Below are 18,154 nucleotides of genomic sequence, written 5' to 3' on the forward strand. Positions count from 1 at the left end.
GCTGTGAGCCAATCGTCAGCTGGCAGTCTGAAGGGTGGGGAAACAGCTCAATGAACATCACCGCAGAGGAGCCAATCAGCTAGATGTTGCTGGGGCCGCTGTGAGCCAATCATCAGCTGGCAGCTGGAAGTTTGCTGGCAGCTGGAAGTTTGCTGGGGCCTCTTTGGCTGTGGCTCTCAACACCTTACTGCCTTGATTTTTTTTTTATATTTGTAAACATACTTCCTAGTTATAAAATTAGCTGTAAATTTGTTGCTATATGTTAGATATTTTCACTATGTTTTGTGTCTCTAATATGACTTTCTGTATTTTTACTTTCATATTTTTGTGCTTCAACTTGAATATTTCTTCTGATTTATCTTCTGTTAATTACCTATCTTCTCTTTTATTGTGTCTAATTGACTGTAAAACTTTATATTGAATTCTTCATTTCAGCTATTTTTTTTTTTTAATTTTGTTTTTCTTGGTGTGAGGGATCAACCCAGGGCCATGCACATGCTAAACACTGGACTACTAAGCTATATCCCCAGTCTTCATGTATATTTTTTTCAATTTTAGATTTTCCATTTTATTCATTCACACTTTCTCTTTCTCTCTGTAATTTCCAGTTTTTTGTTAAAATTCTCTCCCTTTGTTTGTCCTTCCTCCCCCCTCCCCCTCCCCCTCCCCTTCCCTCCCCCTCCCCCTCACTCTTGCTCTCTTTGTTCATTTGTGGTGCTGGGATCAAGCCCAGGGCTTTAAGCATGCTAAGGAAGTGCTCTACTACTGAGCTATATTCTCACTTCTCTATATTATATTTAATTTCTTAGACATAAACATGATTACTTTAGAATCTATCTGAGCCCGGCACTGTGATCTTGGTACTTTGAAAGCTGGGGCAGGAGTATCACAAATTCAAGGCCAGTCTCAGCAACAAACAAACAAAAAAACTAGGTAGGGTCTGTATCTGAGAGCAACAGTATCTGTGGATACCTTCTATAGACCTGTTTCTATGATCTGTTTCCCTTCTTGATCTTTTAGTTAATTCTTATCTTTCACATTTCTGATCAGTTTTGCTAGATCATTAGAGATATGTATGAAAAATTATAGAGATGATTTAAAACTCTGGAACAATGTTATTTCCTTCCAAAATGGATGATTTTACTTCTGGCAAGCAGTTAGATTGCTTAATCAGGGATTATGCTTCTTTCAAGCGGGTTTGCAGTCTCTGTGAGAGCTGGTCTGCTTCCGGTTCAGTTTTACTCCAGGATATAAACTTTGCAGGAGGGTGTGGATCCCAGCCTAGGGTGTTTTCAAGGATTTCTCTTCCTTGACAGGCCCTGAATTACAATTTTGTCCTTGCCCAGTGAGTCATCTGTCAGCTTTTATCAGTTTCTTAGCTTCTCAACAACTTTGGCGTCAGCAAGTGGGTTGAAATGAAAAGTAGAATCCGGTCAGGCTTCTAGCACTGGCATCTTGGCTCATTAAGTGCTTGCTGCCTTGCTAGCTCTGATTCCTTAAATCAACGTTTTTACATACATACACCCCAGATTTTGCAATTTTCCTATTGAGAGGCTTGATTTGAAATAAATAGCCATGATTAATCAAAGTAAAAATCCCCTTCTTTGTTCTGTAGTTCATATCTGAGGTTTTTGAATAGTCTGGTTAATTTATCCTTTCCCCTGTTGTTGGGCATTAAATGTATTTCTAAATATTCTTGCAATTAAAGACAAAGCTGCAATAACAACCTTAAAGTTGAGTCCGTATGTTCTTAAGTGAAAATATCTATAGAGTTGTAGAAGTGAAATTATTAATTTTTATTTTGCTTTTCTCAAAATTTTTTGTCTAAGGGCTATACAGTTTTCATTCAAACTCATACTGCATTAGAGTCTTTTTTTACCAAAACTCTTACCAATTCTTGACATCATACTTTCCACCCACTATGGGTAAAAACTGGTGTCTTTTTTCTTCCAGTTTTTTTTTTTTCACTGAAAAGGAAGAGGAACTATGTCCTTTTGTTTGTGATTTGATTTTTCTTTCTCCACGCACTTCCAGACATATCACATGTCAATTGTTAAGAGTTGTCTGTTTCTTGTTAATTCATAGGAGCGCTTTGTATATGATGGAGATCATACATCTGTAACATGTGCTGTAAACTTTTTTCCCTATAAATTATATTTTAACTTTGTTTATGACATCTTTCAACATACAGAAGATTTAAAATTTATTTTATGGCTTCTGAGCTCTAGTTTTTATTTAGTAAAACTTCCTTACTGCCAATGTTATAAAGATAATCTGAAAAAATCTCATGTGCTGACTTTTAGTGTTTTTGTAGTATTTTGGGTGGTGGTTGTTGTTTTGGTACTGGAGAATAAACCCAGGGGGTGCTTTACAACCTACATTCCCAGGGATTTTTATTTTTTTAATTTTTTTTTAATTTGAGACAGTGTCTTGCTAAATTGCTGAGATTGGCCTCAAACTTGTGATCTTCCTGCCTTAGCCTCTCAAATTGCTGGGATTACAGGTGTGCACTAACCCAGCCTTATAGTTTTGATTAATATAATTTAATCTTTTATTTATCTTGAAATTAAGTTTATGATGTGAGAGAGGGGTATATATTTTTTTCCTTCTATGTTTCTCCACTTAAAAAACAGCCTATGTTCAGGATTGGGGATTCAGTGGCAGAGTGCTTGCTTTGTACATGAATGGTCCTGGTTTTGATTTTTGGCACTGAAAAAAAAATAGAAGAAAAGAATGGTCTACCCTATAGCCATTCTTTAGCATGCCACCACTTTGAATCCTCTTTATTATATATATTGCATTTCCATGTACCACATAGGCTTATTTTTCTGATTTTACCTTTAAAAATAAATAGCTCCTTACACGATTCTGGTGTAGTTGGCTATATACTATGATATTAAGGGACTCTAATTCTAGTGCAAATATTTATATGACTTTTATACTCTTGAGTCATATATTTTTGCCAAATATTACTAATTCCAGCAATATACTCTTGGCTTCTCCTTCAGGAAGTAGCAAATAAATTAATCATACAGATAAATGATTCCTTTTTAACCAAAATAATTTGTTTTCCTACCTTTCCTGCCTTCCTTCTTTCCCTTTTTATTTTAATTTAAAAAAAGTTTTGATAGAGTCTCACTATGTTACCCAGAATGACTTAGAACTCCTAAGCTTAAGTGATCCTAATCCTAAATAGCTGGGACTATAGGTGTGCACCACTATGCCCAGTTCTTCCCCCCCCCCCCTTCAGCATATTTATTTGCAGTGCTGGGGATTACCCCCAGGGCCTCATGCGTACTAAGTACACAGTATACTACTGAGCTATATTCACAATGCAATCAAAAGAATATCCAAGCTGGGCACATGCTGGTAATTCCAGCAACTCTGGAGGCCGAGTTAGGAGGATCATAAATTCAAGGCCAGCCTCTTATTTTTGAGACCCTGTCTCAAAATAAAATAAAAATGGGTTGGAGGTGAAGTTCATGGTAGAACACTTGCCTAGTATATGCAGAGCCCTGGGTATAATTCTCAGTATTGCCAAAACAAATAAACATCAACAACAAAAAATTCTGAATAGTCAAATTTCCACCAGGCGCACATCTTAATCCTAGTGGCTCGAGTGGCTGAGGCAGAAGGATCAAGAGTTCAAAGCCAGCCTCTGCAAAAGCAAGGCACTAAGCAACTCAGTGAGACCCTGTCTCTAAATAAAATACAAAATAGGGCTGGGGATGTGGCTCAGTGGCCGAGTGCCCCTGAGTTCAATCCCTGGTACCAGGGATTGTGCGCTTCAAGTGGATTCATTTTATAGTATCTTAGCTTAGTTTCTGTTGCTATAACAAAATTCATGAAGCTATATACTTTTTAAAGAAAAGAGGTTTATGTAGCTCATAGTTCTGGAGCTGAAAGTCTAAGATTGGGCACCCCCATCTGTTTGGCCTCTGGTGAGGAACCAGTGGCAGACGGGAACACATGTGTATAACATCACATAGTGTGAGAGAAGCCTGGAAGATCCAGGGGCCAGGTTCTCTCTTTATAACAACCTGGTCTCTCAGGAACTAACTCGGGTCCGTCAAAAATTAAATGACAAGGGCATCATTACATAAGACCTAGCCACCTTCCACAAGGCCCCACCTCCTTAGAGTTCCATCACCTCTACATTGTAACACTGGGGACCAAGTCTCCAGCACAGGAAGCTTTGGGGGATATACTGAAAGCATATCCTAACCATAATCTATGATACATCAGTTGTATCTCAATAAAGCAATTAAGAACAAAAAGAGAAGAAGGGAGGGGAGGGAGCAAATGAGGGAGAGAAATTTGCCCCCTTCTCCACCCGACCCTGCTTGGCCATTCTCTTCTCCTGGTACAGCCTTCAGATCCACTCAGTGTTTGGCCACACAAAGCATCAGCCCAATGTACTTGTTCTTCTGGGCTCCTCTGGCCTCTCCCATCTCCTTCCACCATTGTTTCAGTTCTTGCTCCATCTACCTGAGTACTCGATTGTCTCCTTTGTGGAGTGGTGAGTTCCTCTAGGAATAAACCGTGCCTTATTTATCTCTGTATACCTAGCAGCAAACAGGTTGTGGGGCTCAGCTAGGCCCCAGTTTACGTCTTCATCCAGAACTGAATTTCTTCCTGTTGCTAGTCGTCTAGAAAAAGGGCCCAACTGGGCAGAAGGCTGAGGACATGAAGACTGAGTTCCATGTGGACTCCCTTGTGCTTGTCCTTTGGACGGTATGAGAACAAGCAAACCATCACGCTGAGATGTGTTGTTCAAACAGGAGAGAAGCAAAGGAAAAGTGTGGTTGGCCTCCTACCCATAATAACCCAGGCTAGCTGAGTACAGTTTGTGCCTACATATTACAGCTTAATGAACAGCCCTGGAGGTGGGAGGACCCAGACTTGACCCAACACAAGGTTTGCAGCTCTGCCTGCAAAGGAAACCCAGCGCAGTAGCAGGCCAGAGACTGTGCGGGGTCCCACTGGCTCCTCCTCCTGAGACTGCGTGACCATACAGATCCTCTCCAGGCTCTTTTCTCTCTTCTCTGCCTGTCTTGACCATGTGAAAAGAAAACTTGAGGACAAAATTGATGTAATAGAGCTTTCTTGAGTAAAGAATGATTCATGAATTGAGCAGCACTCAGGGCCAAATGATGTCCAAGAGACATCTGCTCTGCAGCATGCTCACTGAGGTTTTTTAGATTGAACTAAGAGGTAAAATACAGACATAACTTGACTTGTTAAAGGTAGACATTTGCCTGATTTGGACCTGATCCAGTCAGTTGGCTGCCTGGGATTGGCTGAAACTTCTATTTGCTGTGAAAATATGTTCCTAAATTGGGTTTTTGTTCTTTTACATAGTAAGTCAGGTTGCACTTTGTATTGTGGGAACTCAAATTGCTATGTAGGAACCCAAAGTACAGAGACAGCCTCAGGCTAATAACCTCCTATTTATTTTGATTTATTAGCTCCTCATTTTAGAGGCGGCAACCTTTCTTGTTGGATTTATCTGTTACATTTGGCACCATTGTGTATTTTTTCTTTATTTCCTTCTTTTCTTCTTTCTTTCATTCTTTCTTCCTTCTTCTTTCCTTCCTCTACTCAGGACTGAATTGACTGAACCATATCTTCAGCCCTTTTGGCTCAGGGTCTCACTAAATTGCTTAGGGACTAGAGCCTCACTTGGTTGCCAAGGCTGGTCTTGAAATTGCCATCCTCCTGCCTCAGCTTCCCAAGTTCTTGGGATTGCAGGTATACACCACTGTGCCCAGTTTGGGCACCTTTCCAATCAGTACGCACACATCTGTAACGTCATTGTTGATAGATTATTATCTACTAATGTTGTTAATAATGTTGTTAATAATTATGTGCCATATTTATTTTAATAAGTCCATCTGGTTGGACATTTAAATTGTTTCTTATTTTTCACTGCTATCAGTGGTACTGCAGAGAGTAATTCCTTCCATCATGTGGTAGTGTGTCTTTATGGTAAATTCCTTAGCCATGGAGACTCCACTTTCCCTTTTGCATCCCACCACACTGAGGGTGCCCCAACTCAGCTCCAATGTTTTGGCTAACAATTAGACAAGCCCCGTTCATCAGTATTTTGTAGGGCAGATGTGATTATCACGTAACTGCAATTAGTAATTCTAGTGAGTCTCACTGCTCTTCCATGCTTGGATCCCAGCAAGCTCTTCCCACCTTCTGGATTTTAGTTACAGATGATTCATATCTGTTAACCTTCTTTTCTTAGTCTCTTTTCCTTTACCTATTTTCAAAACACCTAAACTGATTCCTTCATTCCTAGGAATTTTTCGATGTCTGGCCAGTTCTGATGGGTGAAGCACCTCCCTATACCGGTCCCAGGACCCCAGATGGAAGGGTAAGTCTCTCTCTAGCCTTTTCAATATAAACAAATGCTTAATAAAATTCAAATATAAGACACAGTAGACTGCTGAAGGACATTTCTTTTTTGCACATGCTTTTATCTTCTCTGGGTTTGTTTGTCTCTCTTGAGTTAGAATAATTCTTCACAATCACCCAGGCCTGTCTTTTGCAGGGTTATCTTTAAATACTTACTGAAGTTTCACAGTAACCTGGTGAGGTAGATTAAGGAAGAAATCAGTACCTTCATTTCAAAGGTCTTCTAAATTCTAAATTCTAGAAAGACTTTTTTTTTTTTCTGTTCAATGCTGGGGTCAAACAGTGTCTCATGCATGCTAGGCAAGCACCCTACACCAAGCTACATCCCCATCCTGCAGTGGGGGCTCATTCTAAAAATGAGGTTCAATATTTAGAATGAAAAATTGAGATGCCAAAAAGATGTGTGTGGGATGTGGATGTGACACATGGCACATAGAACTGGCACTCAAACGGCCTACAGAACCTGTTGAATAACTGAAGAAGCTTACAGGAACCTCAGAGGATCAGAAAATGTGTTAGTCAGTTTTCCATTGCTGTGACAAAATACTTTATAAAATCAACTGAAAGAGGGAAAATCTCTTTTGGCTCATGGTTTCAGAAGCTTTACTTCGTGGTCACTGGACTCTGTTGTTTCTGCCCCTGTGGTCAAGCAGACCATCATGGCAGGGAGCATGTGGTGGAGTAAAGCTGCTCACCTCATGGTAGCCAGGAAACAGGGGGAGAGAGAGAGAGAGAGAGAGAGAGAGAGAGAGAGAGAGAGAGAGAGAGAGAGAGAGAGAGAAAGCGAAAGCCTTATAACAAAGGCTGTCTGCCCAGGCCCACTGAGCTAGGAATCCATCAATGGATTAATCCATTCTTGAGATAAGACCCCTCATAATTCCTTCACTTCCCAAGGCCCCCCATCTAAATATGGCTGCTTGGGGACCAAGTCTTCAACAAAGGAACTTTGAGGGAACATTTAAGATCCAAACCAAGCTGGGTGCCATGGTGCACACCTATAATCCCAGTGCTCAGAAGGCTGAGGCAGGAGGATCATGAGTTCAAAGCCAGCCTCAGCAACTTAGTGAGGTCCTAACAACTCAGAGAGACTCTGTCTGTAAATAAAACATTTTTATAAAGGGCTAGGCATGTGGCTCAGTGGTTAAGTGCCCCTAGGTTCAATCCCAGGTATAAAATAATAATGATGATAATAATAATGACCATGATGATGATGATAAGATCCAAATCATAACAGTAAGAAAGACAGTCTTATTCTGAGTTGAGTATTAGTTCAGGGCTGGGGATGTGGCTCAAGTGGTAGCGCGCTCGCCTGGCATGCGTGCTGCCCAGGTTCGATCCTCAGCACCACATACCAACAAAGATGTTGTGTCTGCTGAGAACTAAAAAATAAATATTAAAAATTCTCTCTCTCTCTCTCTCTCTCACTCTCTCTCCTCTCTCACTCTCTCTTTAAAAAAAAAAAAGAGTATTAGTTCAGCCCTCTTCCCATAAGAATCTTCATTCTGGGTGAAATAGTATATCAGTTTCTCCCAGAGGCCTGATTCCACCCAAATAAAGAGCCCAGAGTGTGCACTCACACATGCCTGTATGACTATGAATGATAAAGAGTCTTAATTCAAACTCTGGAAATTCAAAATTAACACCTTTGTGAGCTTCATATACACACCAGATGAGATTTCAAACTTGGAATTTATTTTGTTTGCTATATTTTATCCAAAATGACCTTTGTAACCTGTTGCCATCCAGTTTCAAATTATGTTTTTGCCCACACAATTTTATGATTGCATTTCCAAGGCTGAATCAGTGCTGGGGATGTAGCTCTGTGGTTGAGTTCTTGCCTAGCACGTGCAAGATCCTGTTGTACCATCTAGGGGGGCTGGCTTCGTAGTCTCCATTCAGCAAAGAATTGAAGAACAGAGACAGCAAATAGGAAGTAGGTTTATTGCAAAGATGACAGAGATACAGAGACAGACATCTCCCCAAACCCTAAAGCTGGGAATCCAGTGGGGGAGTTTTGGCCTATTCTTTTTATGGACTCTGGAATTTCCTCCTTTCCTTATCTACTCCCTTGTCCATGTGCTCCTCACTATTATTGATTAGTGCCTCCTCTGTCCACGTGTCTGTTTTTGTTTTTCCGTTGGATCCCCCACTTAGGAGCACAAGTACAGAATTATCAGTTTGTTTGGGTCCCCCATTTGTGTCCATGAGCACTTTTATCAAGCAGGAAGTTGACATCATCAGAAGACCCTCTTCATGCTCATTTGTTCTGGCCCAGCTCCCAACCTCCTCACTTGACATCTTGCCCTGACCACCTAAGCACTTCTACATCTCCCTCACTGGGTTTGCACAAAAAATAAAATTAAATTTAAAAAAATGCATCATGTCTTGCTGTCAATACTATTTCAAAAATACTATGTCACGATGGGCACGATGGTACATGCCTGTAATCCTAGCGCCTTGGGAGGCTAAGGCAGGAGGATCACGAGTTCAAAGCCAGCCTCAGCAAAAATGAGGTGCTAAGCAACTCAGTGTCTCTAAAGAAATACAAAATAGGGCTGGGGATGTAGCTCAGTGGTCGAGTGCCCCTGAGTTCAATCCTAGGTACCTCCCACCCGAAATATTTTTTGGGGTCTCCTCCTCCTTTTTTCTTTTTCTCTCCTTTGGTGCTGGGAATGAAACCAAGGGCCTTGCACGTGGTAGGCAAGTGTTCTTCCACTGAGCTAAGAGCCTGATGCCTTTCCTTTTCACAGACAGCTTTTAATGTGCAGCTTTTCCATGTTGGCAGAGTTGATGTGTTCTCACAGGGCTTTTTTTTTTTTTTTTAAGAGATCGAGAGAGAGAATTTTTAATATTTATTTTTTAGTTTTCGGCGAACATAACATCTTTGTTTGTATGTGGTGCTGAGGATCGAACCCGGGCTGCACTCATGCCAGGCAAGCGTGCTACCGCTTGAGCCACATCCCCAGCCCTCACAGGGCTTTTTCTCCAGCTCACATACAATGTGAACCTATATATTTTGGAAAGCTAGAAGCTGGAGAACTGGAATAGAGATCCTCATAACGTTCGACAATACCAGCTTTAATACACTCTCATTGCCTTGGCTGCATTGATATTCAGCTCTCAGAGCTGAGCCCTTAGGTCAGAGGTCAGAGACCATCTCCAGCTCCAGGTCAGCCAGAGAAATGTCAGGAGCTAATTCTTCGCCCTCAAGCAGATTGCAGCACGTGTAGTAGCCTAGAGCAAGGGAGCCACCCACCTAGGACCCAGGAGGCCAAGAGGCCCAGGGGAATCCGGAAGATCAAGAAGCTCTTAAGAGCTTAGAGGTGGCCATGCAATGGCACAGCATGATATCATTGTCCAAATGGCAAAAATGTTATCTGATGGCTTTGGAACTATCTAACATGAAGTCACAAGTAGACTGCCTTTCAGTCCTGCAACAAAAGGAGGAGAGGAAAAGAACAACAACATGGACTTTAACCCTTTCAAATCAATTGATGTGTGGCTTTATTGTGTGCCAGGAAGTTCTATAGAGGCTCTTACAGCACTGCTTTCGGATCATAGTCAAGTGCAGCTCCACTGGAACAGATGGCAGTGTGTGTTCTGGGGTGAGTTCCAAGGACACCTGAGAGAAGTCCTGCACAAATCCATGGTGAATCTACTGAAGAAACACAGCAGAGGAGGCCAGTCAGCCTTGCGTTTTGCCCATTTAAGAATGACACGTAACTGTGTTCTGAAAGTAGCAGAGACTGCAGACAGCTGTTTATTTCTGGGGACAAAGAGAACGTGATTAGTCCTGTTTTAACTGGATTAGCTGATTTTTATCATTCTGATATGTTTGATCAGAGGTCACAATGAAAGCTTTAGAATTAATGAATGCAGGTGCCAGGCTTGGTGGCACACATCTGTAATCCCAGCGGTTTGGGAGGCTGAGACAGAAGGATCACCAGTTCAAAGCCAGCCTCAGCAACTTAGCGAGGCCCTAAGCAACTTAGCAAGGCCCTAAGCAACTTAGCAAGGCCCTGACTCTAGATAAAAAAATAAAATAAAAATTGCTGAGAATGTGTCTCAGTAGTTAAGTGCCCCTGAGTTCAATCTCTAGTACCAAAAAAAAAAAAAAAAAAAAAAAATTAGTTGATGCATCCTATGGTAGTGAAATGGATCCAACCAGCTATTGAATTACCCACTGAAATCCTCTCTAGCTTGAAATCATTCAAGAGAAGAAATTAATAGACAATATAACCATCCAGGACAGAGGCAAGTACTCTTGGAGTTAGAGATACACTAAAAGCTTTTGAAAATGGAAGCTATAGAGATTCTAATAGTCTGAAAATCTGGATATATTGAGATACGTTCTTCATTGCTAAAGCGTGGAAAAGGACAAAATTCTCTATCCAACTCTGGAACAAAAGAATGATAAATCTCACTTCACAAAAAGACAGGACAGAAGCATGGGCTGATTGAGAGCACACCTCTGTTGGAGTAGTTTGCAAACAACTATTAAAAAATTGGGGGCTACATTGAAAATTGTCCCAAATTGAGCATAGTGGTGCACGCCTACAATCCCAGACACTTGAGAGGCTGAGGCAGGAGGATCACACATTCAAGGTCAGTTAGGGCAACTTAGTGAGTCCCCGTTCAAAATTTAAAAAAATGAAAAGGGCTGGCATAAAGCTCAGTGGCAGAATGCCCCTGGGTTCAATCCCCAGTATAGAAAATAAAAGAGAGAGAGAGAGAGAGAGAGAGGAAAAAGAAAATTGCTACAGTTAAGTCACAAGAGGGATCCCAGTTTGTGAAAGAATTTGGTAGAATTACAAGTATTTCACAGCACTGAGCAGACTTCCAGGGAAAGGGAGACCAAAGAGAAGATGATAAAGGCTTTGACTTTGATGACCACTAGTAGTCAACATGGGTCCAGTGAAATGTGCCTCGCCCTCCAGCGTCTGTCCCAAGTTGCATATCAGTGGTGGAATCCCAGCAGATCCCTGACTTACAATTAGAATATATCTAGAACTTAATCCGTGAGCTTTGACTGTTAAGAAAACAGGAACAAAGCCAGACCCAAACCCTACACTTTAGTTTGTTATAGTGTTAGCACAGCCGTCAACAATGAAGCTCCTAAATGCCACTTTGGTCTAACTTAAAAAAGAGGATTATCTTACTTTACTCCGTGGTGAAACTGTTCTTTTATCTTGTGGGAAAAAAAATGATTTTTAAAAAACCTTCATACATAGAAGCAAAAATACTTTTTATCTGCTATAAATCTTCAAAACTTAGTAGGAGTAGTGAAAAAAATTTCTTTCCTCAAATCCTTCCCCATCTTAGTCATCTGGGGTTTAGTCCTTGCAAGAATAAAGTAGTCATGGAAAAGACCGTGGTCCAGAAAACGAGGATTGGGGTTTGGCTGGTTGCTTGACTTTAGGCTAAGCTTGACCAAATAGCTTCTCAGGTCTTTGACCTCCCCAGCCACTGGGTGTTGTCCATGAACTCATCTCTGAAGTCAGCCCCAGGCCTCGGACACAACTGTGAGGAACACACGCAGGGGCCTGAGCTGGGGACCAGACAGACATCCGCAGGACTGGCCAGAAATGGATCTTCTGGCAAGGGCGTGGGCTTGGTGGGAGAAAGCCTGAGTTCTAGCCTTTGCTCCACTAGCTAGTTTCTCTGTCTTGGAGAACAAACCTCCAGATGGCTGGCCTTCCTCATCTGACACACCTGCCAATCAGGCTTACCTAGCAGGGCCTGCTTCTAACTCAGAATGCTTTTCCCTGTGGTAACCGTAATTACCATCATGCCTTTCATGTTCCCTGTTATCATTGATCAGGACTCTCACATTCATCTCCCACATTCACCTCAGAGATACGACTTTTGTTTGGGAGCGGTGGTGCATCCCTATGGTCCCAGTGACTCCAGAGGCTGAGTCAGAAGAATCCCAAGTTCAAGGCCAGACTCAGCAATTTAGCCAGGCCCTAAACAACTCGGTGAGACCCTGCCTCAAAATTAAAAAAATAGCAAAGGCTGAGGATGTGGATTATAGCTTATATATCTTTTTGTTTGAATTCCAACCCCTTGAGTCTCCCCAAATCTTGGATCTAAAACTCCCTCATAGCAGCTACCTCTTGCTTCATCTCCTTTAAAAATTAAAATGGTGTGTATTTTTTTTTAATTATTAAAAAGTTATATAGGCTAATTAGGCTTCATGAAAAAGCAAAGTTGTTTTTTTTTTTTTTTTAAAGCACTAGTTTTTAAACTGCTGCATCTCTGTGTACCATGGTTTGGCAACAGCTATACTGATGACTTTTCCAAAGCTCCTTGTGTTAGAGTGTGAGTCACTTAGTTCAAGGTAACAAAGGTGCCCTTGATGGTTCTGTTTGGATTTCCCAGAGTCTGGTGAATTTAAGTGTGAATGTGGCCTTGTAGGCAACAGACTAAGCTATAGTATGTTGAAAAAGTCCTGTTTACCTAAAGCACACTGGTTTTTTTGTTGCTTTTTCTGAAAGCACATTGATTGATTCTGCTGTGGGTTTAAAAAAAAAAAAAAACGTTCTAGAGAGTCTCATGGAGACATAGGTAAGGCAGCCTGCCAGGCACGGGAACCTGGGGCTTCCTGGGGAGTATAGCAAGCAGCCAGGCCAAGGGCAGATGGCCTTAAGGCAAAGACATGAAGGTGGTCAGGAAGGTCCTAGAACTCCCTGGCCAGGGGGAAGCAGTTTTGCCAAAGCCCCAGCAGATGACATGACTATCTTTTCTTTTCTTTTTGGCACTGGGGATGAAGCCCAGTGCCACCGTGTTACTTCTCAGGTTCTAATTGTTTATTTTGAGACAGGGTTTCACTACATTGCTGAGAGAGAGAGGCTCACTAAATTGCTGAGGCTGGCCTCCAACTTGTGATCCTCCTGCCTCAGCCTCCCAAGCTCCTGGGATTATAGGTGTGTGACAGGCACTATCTTTGCTTTTTTAGAAAACCATTTACAGGATGCAACTTCACTATTTTAAAATGCTTTGAGTTAGAGGGAGCTCAGTCACAGGGTGTTTGCCTAGCATGCACGAGGCCCTGAGTTTTACCCCCAATACCTACATCCCCTCAAAATTCTATGCTATTTATTGAAAAAGCAATACATGAGCACAATGAAAAGCTCAACTCTTACACATTGAAGCTTCCCTCCCTCCTGCTCAGCCTCCCCAGGCAGACACAGTGCTAGATCCATCTTTCTGGGAACGTCCACACACACATCCAGATATTCAGGAGAAGTACGTATTCTACCATCACCACCCTCAATAAATGTGGTGACTCTATTTTGTGCCTTGCTTTCTGAAGTGCATATCTGGGCATCTTTCACGATCAGCACAGGTGCAGCTGGAAAACTGCTAATCATCCCTGTATGGGCACAGATAGTTTGTGGCTTATGATGGTTCAACTTACAATTTTTTGACATTAGGATGGTGGAAAGTAATCTTCATTCAGTAGAAACTGAACTTTGAATTTGGATCTGTGTCCTGGGCTAGCACCATGCAGTATTGTATTCACTCAAAATGTGGGGCAGCAGCAGGGTGCCATGGCTCCAGCCAGCTCCGGGGTCATGAAGGTAAAATGCTGACATTCCTGTTCCTGGGCTAGAGTGTTCAGTAGGTTGGGTGAATTTAATGCATTTTGACTTAATGATATTTCCAACTTACAATGGGTCTATTAGGATGGAATCCAGCACAGATTGAGAAGCATCTGTACTCAATTTTGTTTAATCCCCTTCCTAATGATAGATACACAACTGTTTCTGGGCTTTTTGTTTTATTTTATTTTTTATTAGTTCATTTTAGTTATACATTATATTGGGGTTCATTTTGACTTAATTATACCAACATAGGATAAAATTCGCTCAATTCAGTCCCCAGTACTTTCCCTTCCCTCTCCACCTCCATCCTCTCTTCCCCTTTTATTTCTTGATCTTTCTTGTATTTATTTATTGCTTTTTTAAAATTTTGCATGCTATGGAGATACATAAAGGTGAAATTCACTATGGCAAATTCATGTATATGTACTTAGAAATATCCAGGCTTTTTAGAGCAGTGTGGATGAGACCCCTGGATGGGGCAAACCATACTTCCACTCATAGTTGGGGATGTATCTACAGGATCACTGCCATATGTGGAATCACTAGCTTAAAGGAAATGTGCATTTTAATCTGGAGGAATATTGCTAACTATTCAACTTCATTCTTAGGGTCACAGCTGGGAAGAACTTTAAAGATTATCCTGTCCAAGTTTTTTTTTTTTTTAAATCTCTTCCATTTGCCCTTAAAACAGTCGAGTTGGCTGGGCACGGTGGCACACTCCTGTAATCCCAGTGGCTCGGGAGGCTGAGGCAGGAGGATCATGAGTTCAAAGCCAACCTCAGCAACTTAGTAAGGCCTTCAGCAAGTTAGCAAGACCCTGTCTCTAAAATATAAAAAAGGACTGGGGATGTGGCTCAGAGGCTAAACACCCTTGGGTTCAATCTCCGGTGCCAAAAAAAAAAAAAAAAAAAAAATCAACAGAACAAAACAAAAAAAACAGTAAAAGTTGGCAGCAGCTGCCTTTACCAGGGGAAAACAGGGAGGAGGAGGTGAGGAACAGGAGTGGGAGAGAGCACAGAGAGCTGCAGGACCTGTGTATCCAACTTGGCTTCTATCTTACGTACTTTATGTGATAAGATCCTGAGCTTTGTTTGGCGAAAGAGGTCTGCTGCTTAGCAACAGCTTCGAACACTAACCTCATGTCTCAGCTGGAGACACTGAGGCCAGAGAGCGTGCATCATAAAACAAGACTGGACCCAGTCTTTTCTGTCTGGGTGGAGTCCTAGCTCCATGCCAGTCCTCATGTGTGGGGTCACCTGGCCTCCCGCTTGGATGCTTCCTATTCTGGGGAGCTCTCCACTCCCCTGGCAGCCTACACATTGGGGCAGTGCAAAAGTTCTGCCTTTGTTGGTCCAAGTTTGCCTCTTGGAAGTGTTCGGTCCCAGCACCATGACCAGCAGTGGGCTTTAAGGAGCAGGGCCTCGATTGCAGGAGGCTGAAGAAGGTCATGATCATCACTTTCCTGTCACCAAATGGGCATTCAGACATTCTTGCCTGGGTCAGGAATTCTCTGAGCCTGGAGGACTGGGGTTGCACCCACGTATCTACATTTAAATATCTAGGACGGAAATGACGCAGCAAAAAGTCAGCTGGTGGTAGGTGTGGAGGAGAAAGGGGGCCAGAGCCAAGGAGGCCCCCTCTGTGGAGGCTGGCTGTGTGAACTATGACTCTAAATGGATGGGAACCTCCATTCACCTTCCCCTCCCTTTTTTGGACTCTAGCAGCAGTCTTTATCTCTTTCTTCTTGCACTCCAAGTTCAGATCCCCTTAGAAAAGGTCCCATCCCTCTTCTCAGCCTCAGATCCCAGCTCCCTGCCTGGCTTCTGTCAGCTGGTTGCACAGAGAAGCACACTGAATTCTGAGGGTCAGCTGAGGACAGTGATCACCAGAAGCTAGGAGTGAGCACCCTCAGAGGGAGGCATGGCAAGCTGGGTGCTTCCTGAAAACCACAGGGCAAGTGACAGAACAAGATCTGGGAGTCCAGTACTCCCATGCCCCAGGCATGTAACAAATCCTGTGTGTTCTTTTCCCTCTAAAACAACAACATCAAAAACAGCAAGATCTGTCTCATGGTCACATTCCTTTTGAAGTTCTGTCTTTCACCCTTAATGTACTATTTTTCTATCTATTTTGCCAGGAAATTAACTTTTACAAGGTCATTGACTACATCCTGCATGGCAAAGAAGACATCAAAGTAATTCCGTAAGTTTCATCTCAAAACAAGCAGAATTGTGGGCACCTTACCTACGTCCATAGGATACTCATTCCCGGATGAACACCAATCCATCCAACGTAGCCAGGCTCTTGGTTAGAGGCAGAGAAAGCAGTGGAGGCATTGTGGAAAGGTAATGACGCAGGGTGGGAGATGAGACCTGATAGGGGAAGGGATTTGATCCAAGTCGCAAGGGTCCAGTTGTTAATCAGGGGTTCTGAGTTCCAGGCTCACAGCCAGTGTTAATAAGTAGCCTGTAGGGGCCTCAGTTTCCCATCTATGGAATCAGTGTATGGGATCAAGTCAGGGTGTGTTCTTTTCTCTCCTTCCCTGTCTGTCTTTCTTTTGTTTGTTTTTTGCTGTCTAGGGGATCAAACCCAGGGCCTCCCATATGCAAAGCAAGCACTCTAGCATAAAGTGGCATCCCTAGCCCTTTTAATTTTATTTTGAGACAGCGTCTTGCTAAGTTACAGGAGTGTGCCCCCACACCTGGCAGATCAGGAATTTTCAGTAGTTTTCCAAGGAGCTGCTTCTGGGGTCCAAGAATGGAGAGCAAAAGCAAGATACTGGTAAAGAAAGTGACTCAGTCCGAAGGAAAGGTTATTTTCTAGTGTTCTCTTCAAATGTGATCAAGAAGGATAATGAAGAGGACAGGAAAGGACTCTGTAGAACCTGATTGTGGGTAGCAGGGACTCAAAGACTGTTGAAGAATTGGACAGTGCACTCCTGTAATCCCAGCCACCCAGGAGGCTGAGGTTTGAGGATTACAGTCAAAGCCAAGCCTGGGCAATTCAGCGAGATCCCGTTTGAAAATAAAAAAATAAAAAGGGCTGGGAGTGTAGCTCTGTAGTAGAGCACCCCTGGGTTCAAAACTCAGGAGCATGAAAAGAAAAAAAGAGTTAAATATTGGCAGCCCTTTGTAGCATAGGCCTGAACTCTTGCCTGCAGAGCATTTGCAAAAACTTTGTCACCTTCTTATCTATTTGAATCCTCTCCTTGTTCCAGGATCCACACCCACAGAGCTGTCTTGAGACAGGGCTCTCTTTCTCAACGTAATTGCTGGCTCCTTGAGGCTGCAGTCAAGCTCTGTGAGAGAGTCGTGCCTTTTGTCTCTTTCCCCTGACCTCTAGTTCACCTGAAGGGACTGACTCTATATTGTCCTAATCCTCAAACAAATCCTCAAACTGTGGGTGTAATTGGAAACGCTGATTGTACCCTGGCCACCAGACCAAAACTTTTTATCTTTTGCTAGTTGAGGATGAGAAGTTGTGTCAAGTTCTGTTTCTAGGTTTTTTTCTATTATCTTCCATTCCTGCTTGAGTAAGAACTGACTCTGATTCTGGTCTGAGCTCATCTCTTCTTTTTAACCTTGTCAAATGCATATCTATCTGCCATTCTGTTTTCTAACCCCTTTTCTAGAACTACAAGTTTATTAAACTCATTCCCTGTGTTGGAAATGATCAACGGTAACTAGCTCCCCGATGTTTTATCATTGCTTGTCAAGTATCACATCTGACTAACCTCTGTTAGCATTACCTTGTCTTCCACTAAAGTAACCTATTTTAGACTTTTTTTTTTAATGGCAGTATTCTGTTTCTAATACTTTTTTTTTCTTGGCTAAACTTGGTATTGAATCCAGGGGTACTCTACCACTGAACTACATTCCCCAGTATTTTGTTTGGTTTTTGAGATAGGATCTTGCTAAATTACCCAGGCTGGTGTGAATTGCAATCCTCCTGCGTCACCTTCCTGAGTAGCTGGGATCACCGGTATGCACCACCGTGCCTGCCTAATATAAATTTTTGAATCAGTAGGATAGGCTACGTTGTGCTGTGGTAACAAGACCTTGAGATCTCCGTGGTATAAACAACAGAGTTTTATTGTCCCATCCCCTGTGTCGCCATTGCCATTT

General features: G+C 42.3%; 1 protein-coding gene across 2 annotated transcripts in view; it reads left to right on the forward strand.

Moving 5' to 3' along the window:
* Positions 1-18,154, forward strand: part of PDE6A (phosphodiesterase 6A) — a gene marked incomplete at both ends in the record, with an annotated part of 77,231 nt that overhangs the window by 14,771 nt on the left and 44,306 nt on the right. For both annotated transcript variants that reach the window (XM_081302797.1, XM_081302798.1), the window contains 2 exons: positions 6,308-6,382; positions 16,168-16,232. In XM_081302797.1, the coding sequence (XP_081158923.1) occupies positions 6,308-6,382; positions 16,168-16,232 (140 nt within the window). The remainder of the gene's footprint in view (positions 1-6,307; positions 6,383-16,167; positions 16,233-18,154) is intronic.

The sequence above is a fragment of the Spermophilus citellus genome, assembly GCF_964194105.1.
Source record: "Spermophilus citellus genome assembly, chromosome: 1".
NCBI lineage: Eukaryota > Metazoa > Chordata > Mammalia > Rodentia > Sciuridae > Spermophilus > Spermophilus citellus.